Raw genomic sequence first — 12488 nt, 5'->3', positions numbered from 1 at the left:
TCCAATTGTCCTTTTTTATTTTTATTTGGTGTTAAGTAACTCCACAAGAAAACAAAATCAGTTACTCTGGTGTACGTGAAATCAGAACAATACAACCACTTGAAGCAAAAAGTAGAAACAAATTTCAGCCCAGGAATGGAAAACTGATACTTCAGTGCTATGGATATGCAATGCGCTTCATACCACAGTGCGGTTCAGCGTTTGCCAACCTTTAATGCTGTTGTTGTTGTGTGTTTCTATCCATATAGAAAAACTAAAAACCACACTTCAACTCTCACTGAAAGATTTAGAGCTTTAGCCATTAAACTATGAAAACAAGTAAAGACAATTTGTTATTGCCTAAGCTCAACACAGGATTTTATTTTCCCCAAAGGTGCTGGAGTTATTACATGCCAACATGTAACTATCAGCAGCACCTTTGCTGGTTTTGAGCCCTTTCTCACCCGAGAAGCAGCTCTAGCCAAAATTAACTGAGCTGAAGTTTGTATTTGAAATATGTCCATTTGGTCATTTGTTGTTGTCAAATGAAGTTCTATTCCATTCTCCACTGTAGTGATTTGAAGAATTTGTGTGTAAAGTTGGTTTTTTTTTTTACTTTCATGTTACAGTTAACTAGTTCTCAGTGCAGGTGATAACCTCTCAAGGAAGCTCCAGAATAAAGTAAAATATATAAAAACCTATCCAATGTCTGCAAATAAATTAAACACTAAAGTGTCCGAAGATTTGTTGTATGACTACAAACCCTAAAACATTGTTGAAGAGGAGGACCAAGAGAAAGTCCCTGGGTAAGGACAAATCAAGCCAATTTTAAGTAAGGATCCAAACAAAAGCCTTGTACAGTGACAGGGTTTTCCAGCCTCATCTTACATCCTAATTGAATAAAGGCAACAAAACCTAGTTACTCAGAAACCTCTTCTAGCACAGAACATATTTCAAAGGCAGTTCAGCTCCCATTTCAAACAGCTATAGTTTTCATGAGGTTTATTGCCTGTCAAAATGAGTGGTTCAGCTTTTCAAGTCAGTATGGGACTTTCTGCATTTCCTGATGTTATAGACATGCTGCTATTGTATAGACTAGTTAGTTGTTGTTGTTTAAACTGTGAGTTGGTAAAAACTTAATGTTCAGTTTTGCAAATATTGCTCCTCCTGGCTTATACATTTTGCATAATGTGTTAAAAGCACAAGGAGTTGATAGTCCTGTACAGATGCAACTTGACAATGTATTGACTAAGTTAACAAAATAAAATTTAAAAGCAAGTCACATAAAGCAACAATCACTACTGCAATCACACGTGTATGCTGTAAGTCCATCACCTTCCCTACCCCCACCCACCACACACAGAACTTGCCCCACACATTCTCTCAGAAACACAAAATGAGCTACGAGATTTACTAAATTACAGCCACAACAGCAGCTAACTGCAGCAGCCACAGGATTTCTTTCAAGTCAAGCACTGACCCTTGGCATTTAAACACTCAACACTGAGCATGTCAGACAGTTTCAGTCATTCAGGCTCGAGTTCAGGATGCTTTTGCAGGTTACATGAACGCCATCACCCACAACAGGACAACGTTCTCATTACTCAGTACAGAATTCACAACAATCCACACATCACCCCAGTGGTTAATTATTTTTGGTGTTACTTTTTAAATCTTCTGGCCCACATTGGTAAGTTGCTAAAAAGGACAAAAAAAAAAAAAAAAAAAAAAGGAGGGGGGGAGGGGGAAGGGGGAGAGGGCATGGGAAAGGGAAAAAAAAAACCAAACCAAAACAACCCCACATTGCCTCCATACCTACAAAAATCCTTGGCTTCTCCAGTTAGCAAAAATACAAACCATGGTATCCTCAGTGTTGGTTTGCGGGAGGGGGAATCATAGGATAGAAAACACAGTTTCTTTTAGTCTCTAAAGCACAACCCTGTTGTTCCTACTTCAAAGTTATGATTTACTGAATGAAGACTGGACAAATCACTCATGCTTTTCTCCTGCATTCAGAAAGGCACTGATAGATTACAGTGTTAAGTATTTATCTCCCAGTTCTTAAAGAACAAAGCCTAATGTGCAGAAAGCTGAAGTCTCTGAATAGCAGAAGTAGTTGTAGACACTGCGATGCTAAGATAGTCATAGTGGTAGGGCTACAGTTACGAATGAAAATAACTGCAATTAAGATGCAAAAAAGCAGTGGTACTACTAAGACAAGCACATGCACATCCATTCTTGATTTGACAACACAATCTAGCCTAGTTCAAAGAGCCAAGAATGTAACAATTTGTTTTTTTCTTTTTCTTTTTTTTTTGGGGGGGGGGGAGGGAAGGGGAAAAAAAAAAGACCTTCAACAGGACAGCTGTGTCCTCATCTACAAAATAAGCAAGAAGAGAAAGATAAATACACATCTGAATCCATTAACTGAAGAGGAAACTCAAGTTGTTTAGAGCTACAGACCCTCAAGAAGGATAGTTTTCCATCTCATGTTATTTTTTAAATCATCTGTTCTACTCTGCAGTTTCTATAGTTGAGTTCGAGAAAAAAGCTCCTCCTCACACGGATCAGCCCATTCACTTCCACCTTCTGAAGCTGTGTCTTCAGAGCTGGAGCTATCACTGGAGTAGATCTTCTTCCTGAAGCCATTTGGTTTTGCCTCAGCATTTATATCATCTGCACATCTTGCTTCATAAACAGAAGAAACCTAAGGATTTAAACTGACAGTGTTGATGTGGAACAATAAAGAACATGCTTGTATTTTTCTGGGCTGGGAGGTTAGATAGATTTGTAGTTGTTCAGGAGAGATGTCACAATTACAGGGCAAGTCCTCCTCCTTCCTGACTATGTAGAAAGGACTGCAGAATGGAAAAAAAAAGTGGGGCTTTCATTATTTTGTCCTATTCCTTAATTCTAGGATTTGCACAAAACAGCAAGAGAATCAAAAGTGAACTTGGTTATAATGTATCATTATCACAGGTCATGTTAGGAAATTACTGCAAAAGTTACCTCCTCAATCTGATACCAAGTGTTAAATACGCAGAAAACACAACACAGGTCTGACTGAACTTAAGCAAACCCAATGTATTTACAGCTGAATCAGGACAGCTCCAGCAGGCATGTCAGAGTGTAAGCTGAAGTGCTGTCACTATAAAGTTTACAAGTATATCACTAAGTGCATGTGAATGTGACATATTTTCCCTACAGAAAAAAAAAAATCAAGGAATTTTGCTTGTAAGCAGAACAGAATTCAGCACACATGATATTTACACCTTTAGTTACTGGCCTTTCCTGCCCTCATCATGCACATCAGCCCATTCCAGCTTACTGAGGTAAACTGAGGAAAAGAAGACACAGGACAAGCGAGAACCAAGTGTTCCCAAAGGAAACAGAGTTTAACTGCTCAACTGTTTACAAAGGGCTGTAGTCCCCAAAGCACGGCACTTTCAGGAATCTGCAGAAGAATGCCCAAGAGTCAGAGGAGATTAAAAAGCACAGCAAGGAAAGAAAAGCTTTTGAAGGTTTTCGCAGGAATTTGAGGCCAGACTGAAAACTGTGATGAAAGTAAAGCTGTAGCAGCACAGTGTTAAAAAGTAACCAAAAAAACCTCCTCCCCCAAACCAATGGCAAACTTACCATATTAAAATCTAAAAGATGTTCATCATCATTGGATATTTCCTTTACATCTGCAAAGTCTCCTACACCATTCTCTGCCTTGGCATTTGTGTAACACTCTTACATTGTGTTTGTGGGGGTGTTCCAGAGGAAAAAGGAAGAAAAAACAGAATTGAGGAACACTGTTATTTATGTTTAGCCAAAATGTAGAGAAGTATTCTTCAAATTCACACTCTATGAATCATAACTCTGTGTTTGTAGCAGGGGACACACACACTTTTATAGTCTCGTGTCTTTAAAGAGCTAAGCATAATACCTCATGGAAGCTTCATCAGCTCTTACCTGGGAAACCAAATGACAACAAAAAGAAGCTACTTGATGAAAATATCTAAAGCAGTAAGGTACAAAGTGCAGGAATGACTTTTCTATTATAAATGCTGATACTGCACAGTGCTCCAGATCATTCCCACTTCTATACCCACACAAAATATACTGCAGCAGCAGCCCGATCTGGACTGAAGCTCAAAAAACCCCACCAAAGGTGATGTGAATGACTGTGGTCTCTACTTTAATATTCAACTGTAATATGAATGTTCATCATATAGATATGTCTACGGATCACATGCATCAATATCCATATACAAAAATACCCATACAGTAAACTAGACACGGCTAAAGATCTGTCAAAGAACGACTCCGAGGATAAAGAACTGGTTTTGCTAAACTTCAGTCTAGAAGAGGAAATCCTGCAGCTGTTCTGCTTCACAGAAATTCCCCCACTGTGTCAGGCAGCTTCTGGACTTCATCGCATTTTACACTGTGTATTCTGCCTGCCTCTGACAAAAAGGCGGTGAGACACTTGCAGAGCTAAGCAGGTTCACCAGCAGATGTCAGCATCTCGCAGGGACGCAAGGATTACTTTACGAAATACACGCGCAAGAATGTGGGTCACTGCATTTGCTCTTAGACCTCTGCAGTTGACACCGTGAAAAAAAAGAACCATGACTTTGCAAAACGTATATATGTTTTTTAATATGGTGGTTCTGTGACCAGTCCAGGAGGAATCGATCTATTCTCTCTCACTGTGCAAACACCTTGCAGTAGTTGGGAGTGAAGTAAGTTAAGAGGTTCTTCAGAGTAACCCCAACAGTCCTGAAGACCAAAGTATAGGAGAGAACACAGTTTAGTTGGCTGCACATTAATGTGCACTCCACTGGATAATCTGCTTCCAGATTATAAGGAACTGGGTCTTTGTTCAAATGTTTTTTGAACTGAGCCTCTGCCAGCAGAAAGCATCAGAGAGCCTGTAAATGCAGTACACAAAAATTCATTATTTAGCTCCCTGCCTTCTCGTTCAAAGGTAAACTGGTATTGCAGACAAAAAACCCCAACCCTGTCTGGATTCTTGCCTGCCCACTGAAAACCTGGGCTTAAGCCAGCTGTCAGATAGTATGAATTCTTGGGAGGCAACAGAGAGTGTTGGAAGTACACCTGCTCCAGCCTGCCAGCTGCCTGCCTGCCCACACTGGACTTAACTCTCTGTGCAGGACAGAAAAACTCTCAGATTGTCATTGTGAAAGGGGTGGCCAAGAGGCAAATCCCTCTCCTTCTCAGCTTGAGAGAAATTCCACACATTCACTGAATAACTGGCCCGTTATTTATGGCTATTATCATGTTTTAATATTCTTATAAATCAGCTACCTAATAAGTATTATTAGGGTTGAAACATACTAAACATACCAAAAATGTCAGAGATTAATATCACATTTACTTAATTCCAGACTCCGGAATTAAGAAAATTTGCATAAATATTAAGACTATTTGAAAAGTCCTTTCATTTAAAAGCTATTTAGAAGCTTAAAATTTATCTGAAGCATCCCAATTCTCTCTCAGAGAAGAGAATTTCTGATGGAAGCTTACTGGTTTATTTTAAATATGGATGGCAGTTCTAACTTGCCTGCAACAATTGCAACCCTAAAAAAGAGCATTTCATTCTAACAGCAAGTCAATTCAAACAGGCATTGCTTCTTACCTTCACACTGTGACGCAGGAAAAAGGGGAGAATAGAGCGCCTTTTCCCACCAGCATTGCTTTTCCTGGCTGCCACTCATTCTCTGCAGATTAGTATTCAATATAGGAAAGTGTTTAGACAATAATCATACTACATTATGCCATCAATCACATACTTACATGGAAAGGAGGAAACTCTGGTGTAACAAGTGATTTACCAGGCCTTACAGGTCACGCTGCTCAATTTCTAATGCTAAGGGCAAAGGACTCAGACTACAGAACACCACAATCTGAACGCCTGCAGCCTGCATGGATGCCATGCAGAGGCTCACACTTTGCCCGTATGGAGCTTTGCAAATCCAGAACAAAAAGATAAATTCCAGCCCTACACTTTCTATTCTAAGAAGAAAACAAAAGAGAGACTGGATAGCTACTGAAGAGATGAAAATACGATGCAACATTAGGCAATGTGATCAATAGTTCAGTAAAACAAAACTAAAAGCCAACAGAAAGCAGCAAAATTCAGTGTTTGAGGCAGAACCATCAATGGGCCAATAGAAAATTCAACCAGAGAATTAACATGCTGATGTGAGGAAAAAGTGGTTACAAGGATGATTAATAGTTTGTCTTTATGCTAAATATAATCTACTCGCTACAAATGCCTAGATACTCCCCTCATCCCCTATCTTAATGCTAACTTATGTTTGCCAGAGCCCTTTCCTTATGGAATTAACAGACGTGGCTAAAATACCAAAGGTTTGTCACAACAGACATGTCACTTCTTTTGGTAACTCCATCAACCTTCCAAAGAGAACACCAGCCTGTAACATCCCCTGTAGGTCTCATAAGATAGAATGAGTCAAAACCAAACTACAGTGCAGGTAGCTACTAAAACCATTAACAAATAAGCATCAGCACTGAGTATCTCTGTAAACCTTAGAACACTTACGCATGGAAAATCAGAAGCCTCCTTTTGTTCCTGCCTAAGCTACTGTAGCTACTGTAGAACTGCACACCTATAAAACCTAAACTTTATTTATTACTTAATAAAATAATCTCAAATCAAATGAGCAACTCAAGTGCTCTAACCCAGAAGCATGTGCCAGATTAAACCTTCTTCCCTGCAAGATTCTGCTGTAATGACTATTAAAAATCTATCTATTTCCTCTCCTAACGCTGAGGAACAGTCCTTTCGGAACTGCTCTCCAAAATCTTCAGACCCCACCTCCAGAAGAGGGAGTTCTGAGAAGGTTAAGCCATAGAAGGAAAGAATGAAGGAAAACAAGCAAGCTTTAACATATTTGAAGCAGGACTTGATAAGAAATCTGGGAGTTTAAAAATAAATTCAATCGTGGAAGCCTCACTCTGCTGCTAACTATAGATAGAGGCATCAATAACTCCACAGGCACAATGCTTTATTAACTTCAAAGTTTCTCACTTGGCTGGTGTCACACCTGCACATGTGACAAGCTGGATGAACCCCAGTAGGTTATCAGCAAAGCCAGATGGAGTCTTCTAGCAGCAAACAAGTTACAGTGGTCTTGCTCCCAGGGCTGAGTCATCATCAGAGCCTACCTAGCTGCTTCAGGATGGCTCAGTGACAACTGATGCTAGCTGCAGGCTGCCTCCCAGAAGAGCTGAGAAAACCAGAGACATGCTTCTCCCAGCTGAACACAAAACAGCTCAGCAAGATTTCAGCTTGAGCTCAGACTTTGACCTCTTGTCCCCACACTGGCCTTTGAGGAAGAACAGTTGTGGTTTCTAAACCACCATTGAGGTCAGATGCATAAAGCAAAAGGACAAATGTAGGAAGACCCATTATCCAAACTAAAGCCACTTAGGGTTTTGGTTGGGAGGGGATGGAGGGCAGGAGCTGAAAGAAAACATTTTTTTCTACAACTGCTCAGATGTTTACTCTAATTGCACAGTTTGGCACCATGAAACTGAGAAAACTACACTTCTGCTTCTGTCCCCATTACCTCTCCCATACCGAGAGCTAAGCCAACAACAGAAAGCAAATCATTTTGATTGGTATTTCAAAACTTTAAATCACATTTGTATGTCTTTGATTGGCATCTTGCTCACATTTGTTCTTCCATAATCATTTTACGTCTGTTTTCTCAAGTGAACCTTTCTAAGGACTACATACAACAGAACTGTTCACTTGGGTCTTTCATCCAGAATTTCCCATGAAACCTCTGGTACACAAAACAACAATCAGACTGCAAACATCAGTACAAGTATTTTCTAAAGTATTAGGGTTTTGTTCAACCAAAATAATCTAGTGCTCTTCAAAGATCAAGTAACAGTGGAATGACTCTGTAATCTAGCTGGAGTAAAGCAGCTAACATGAAGAAAAGACCTTGTAGGTTCAAGTAGATAATGACCATTTTAAACAGGGTATTTTATCTCCAGCATCACAATGGAAACACAATTCAGCAGTTTAGGGATGCAACTGAATAAACAGAAAAACAAGTAGAGAAGTGAAAGAAATTTCCTGCACTGTGACTGTCATTTCCTACAGCTGATGAGATTATTCCTCATCATTTTCACTCGCACAAATACAATCAAGCAGCCAAGGACAATTACTACAGTGTTACTGCATTACTTCTTTCTCCTCACAACTGCTATGCCAGCAGCTCCTGAGCTGCTGAAGCTGTATGGGAAGAATGCAGCAGGATACCATGTTACATGGATCTGGGCAAAAGGACAGGGCATGTTTGACACACTTAAAGAGTGGGGAGCCAAGCCTACCAGAAGCAGCATTTGGCTCTTTCCCTCATTTCGCTTGCATAAAATGTTCCAAACTCCCTACAGCAAGGGACACATCCACCACAGCAGGTTTTCAGCTGTGACCAGTAGGCAGCCTGATAAACAGCACAGTGGAGTGGTACTGCTGGTTTGCTGACACAGCTGAAATTTAACTGAAGTTCTTGTATGACAGGATACTAAATTGACTTCTAGAGCATTTAGGCAGGTGAGGGAATAATGATTAACAAAGCTGAGAAAGACCAAATCTAGAAGTATGAAAGCAGAATGCAAGGAAAAACCACCCAGGCTTATGACAAAATACTGGCACTGTCACATCTCCAGTGTGAGCTTTTTCTTACCCGTCTGGGTAATGGAAAAGCCAAGGAACAACAGGTAGGAGAAATGTGGGGAGGACAGGGGATGGGTGGGGTTCCTTCTCCTTATGTATCCAGATGTATTAAAAGGGAAATTCATGTTGATAAATTAAGAATCTCCACAAACCCCAAATGATTGGTTTTATTTTTGTTATGTATATATACACATAAATATTGCTGCTCAAGTGAAAGCTTGGTTGCTCATGCAAGTAGTTAATTAAGCAATTACTTTATTTCTTCTTGGTAGAAAATGACAGTTCTATTTTGCAACCTCATACAAATTTCTTTGAGACCAATACACAACACTTCTTTTTTTCTCCACCAAGAACACATTAACTTGTTAAGTACAGAAGATGCACTTAACCTGAATCTCGATTCATCAACAGTCTACATATTATTAGTATGACTTTTCTTTTTTGCTGTTCTTTAATTATTTTGTAGGAGGCAGCAATCAGTTTTGTTGATTTCTTTTCCCTAGAGTTACAAACAAAAGTCCACAGCAAGTTCATATGGCAGATTAGTCATTTGCTAATCAGAAAAGTTACATTAGTTAGAATTTGATTCTTCTAGCAGAATTTAAGCAAAGCATCTTCTCAGAGCTGGAATCTACACTTTAAAGGTCATCTGCCTGCAAGTCTTGAAACAAAAGTTGCTCCCTATATTTTATGAACATTTTTATTAAGCTTTCTAGCTACTCACCTTATTAGCTATTATTTTTTATCTAAATTGTTAAGCCTTTCATGATAGACTGAGCTTCAGATACTAATGTGAAAACACCAGCATTGACTATTTCTGCTCTTTCAGAATGCATGCTGATAAGGATTGAGGCAGTGACAAGAGTTTTGCAGAATGGAAACAGAAGAAGCATTCAAGCCTCATTATAATCTGAGTATTACCTGAAGTGTTACAACTGACAGTTTCATAACCAAGTACAGAAAAAGTCATATTAATCTGTCAGTACAAATGTCCTTGAACCTACTTGGCAGACCCTTACTATCAGAACCAATACAAGAAACCTGTGAATAATTTAGAAGTCAAAGCAGCAATGAACCCATTGAGTCCCATTCCAAAGGAACACATCCTAATTTTAGTTCTTCAGCTACCCAGGGAAGATATATCTGGATCAAGAAGCTGGTCACAAAGGGAGCTAAGTGTAGACATTATATTCTTAACACTTATTTGTCAGTCTCCTAATTCTCAGACATCACTGAAAAGATATGTAAGGGTCCCTAAGAGATCACTGGTCTCTACTCACACAACTGCAATGCACAATTTCCAAAACTCTAAATCTCTTTGAGAGAGAATTCCCATTGCTTCCATAAAAATAACTGGGCACTATAGTAAGCTGGTTTTCTGGCTGGAATTCTTTTTCTTCAGTTTCCCCATGACTGAAGGTCATGACATTCACCTCCTTTGCACATACCAGAGCCTACAAGACAAGCATACCTTCTTCCTGATCTCCTGTATCTGAGCTTCTGCAAAGCTGCTGGATTCTTTTGCAAGTTCTTCTTTTCCTGAGCTAAACCAACCCAGTTCCTTCACTATTTTCCAAAGGCAGCGATCTTTGTGTTGCTCTCCTCAGGACGTCTTTCTTGATACAAGGTAATGGGAGCTAAGCCTGGTACTCCAGCAGAAGGCTTTGCAGTTCCAGTTAGAGAGGAGCAATTTCTTTCCCCCTTAGAAAAGGGCATTCCTATTTATATACCACTATGTCGCTGTCTTTTGCAGTGTGACATTCCCCTTGTATTCCCAGCTTATGACCTTTTGAAAGATGATTTTCTGTTTCAGTTTCCTCATCTATCATTCCTCACACTGCATTTCTGAGGATGATTGTTTTCTTTAGAAGTTTGCATTTGCCCCTGTTGGGCAGACACTTTCTCCAATTTAACAATCTTTTGATTCCATATGAAAATGTTATGGTCCAGACCAGAAAAAAAAAACAACAACTCTATGTTGTCTTTAACTTGATTATCCTGGTTTTAAGGCCCAGATGCCTCTGAATTGTCTTTTTTTTTCACTATCCAGGTTCATGGCAGTTTCTGTCTACATTATTGACCTTGGAACCAATGTAAGACACCTCTCTTCCCTTCTCTTGCCACCCTTCCTAAAAGACTTCCGCACTTACATAGCACTACTCCTGTCAAGCAAGTGTCTCACCAACTCTAACAGGCCAGGTAAGTCATGAGCTCCATAAAGATGTGTTTTGCCAGGAAAATTTCCTAATGCACCATCCTAGGCACATGGAGACTGACCCCAAAAAATCCCCACCAGTCTCTGTATCCACCACAAGGACTCACGAGGATAAGCATTCCTAGGACACATCTTCTAGATCAGAGCCTCAGATTTGCTGATAAGATATTTGGGGCTGTTACATTCTGAGATCACTAACTGGATACGGTTGTGTACTCACCACCACTCCACAGCTAAATGCAAGAGCATTTACTTGGAAGAACTCTTAGAGGACTCTACTTGTGAGGGCATTTTTTGTATGGTTTGCTCTTGATGTTTGGAGGGTCAAGGTGTGTGTGTGTGTGGAGGGGGAGGGGGAGTGGATGGGGTGGGGAGTTTGTTTTGTTTTGGGTTTGTATGTGTTGGGTTTGACTTTTTGTTCGGTTGACTTTTTTTATCTTGGTTGTTTGGGTTTTTTGGGGGTTGGGTTTGTTGGTTTTGTTTGGTTGGTTTTTTTACCATGCACTTGTAAAAAACTCCTGCAGGAGCTATCAGCAAAGTCCTGCAGTAAAATATACTGTAATTCTAAAAGAAGTGCTCTAACATAGAAGGTAAGAGGGAGGAAACTGAACCACGATCTCCCAAGTCTTGCAAACAGGAGGCATTCAAAGGTGTTTGCACAGCATGTACACAATGTAGGTTTCTAAGGTGCAAACCAGGATGTGTCACTATTACTCTAATGCTCTACGTTCCTATTTTCACATCCACTATTGATGCAAAAATATTGACAGCACCTCAGGACACAACTCAAACTTGCTGTCAGCTAACAGCGATTTATTTTGTCATAAGTCAACAAAAGAAAGCACAGAAGTTGATTTTAAAAAAGCTATTTACAAATATTATCTGTACTAATCAGTCCATTTCATAGCCTCTGCTCAAGCTACAACTCTTTTTCCCATTCATGTACATGCTGGGGATGTGCAGGAAGAATGTTTCTCCTAACCTGTTCTGACTCAAGGTATTTCATATTGATTTTGTTTAACACTCAAAAAAATTAGTATCATTAGCATATTAAATATTTTAATGCTTAAAACAACCTCATCTTGCACAGAGAAATTTAACTACAATAAATGTATATGAATCATCTCATGCCAAAAATCCAATTATCTTCAGATGCACACTAATGGCTCTTAGAAAAGCCCAGAGTGTGCCCACATCCTCTGGAGACACACTGATACAGAGGGATAGTTAACCCAGGTTTAAGATGTAATTGGCTTCTCAAGCCCCTCCAGGAAGAGCCTAACTGCAAACCAAATTGGAGTCTAGACTGCTGAGGCAGCTGTTGGCACCTCGTACTTTTAACTTTGAAGCTATGAAAATACCTACAAACCTGAGCAAGGGTAGTATTTAGTGTTCCTTTTGTACTAAAGAACTTAAAATCAGACCTTCCTGATCACTACTCACTACCAAAGCTTTTTTTTTTTATCATTCATTATGCCCTGCTGCACAACGATATTAGATCCTGCTAACCCTAGTAAAGGTAACTCCAGAATCTGTCCTGACTTACAGTCTAAGTCAATTGATTGTTTT

The 12488-nt window shown here is 39.6% G+C and overlaps 1 protein-coding gene across 5 annotated transcripts in view; it reads right to left on the bottom strand.

The window, feature by feature from the left end:
- Positions 1-12488, bottom strand: part of KIAA0232 (KIAA0232 ortholog) — a 59962-nt gene continuing 47474 nt past the window's right edge. For 4 of the 5 annotated variants that reach the window (XM_064151508.1, XM_064151512.1, XM_064151513.1 and 1 more), the window contains 3 exons: positions 5627-5708; positions 3616-3713; positions 1-2686 (listed from right to left, as the gene is read on the bottom strand). In XM_064151508.1, the coding sequence (XP_064007578.1) occupies positions 2507-2686; positions 3616-3713; positions 5627-5708 (360 nt within the window). In that variant the 3' untranslated portion in view covers positions 1-2506. Of the gene's footprint in view, positions 2838-3615; positions 3714-5626; positions 5709-12488 lie in introns of all 5 variants that reach the window. The other variant, XM_064151511.1, reaches the window with a different exon arrangement.

The sequence above is a fragment of the Pogoniulus pusillus genome, chromosome 11, assembly GCF_015220805.1.
Source record: "Pogoniulus pusillus isolate bPogPus1 chromosome 11, bPogPus1.pri, whole genome shotgun sequence".
NCBI lineage: Eukaryota > Metazoa > Chordata > Aves > Piciformes > Lybiidae > Pogoniulus > Pogoniulus pusillus.
This window is presented reverse-complemented; position numbering and strand designations above follow the sequence as displayed.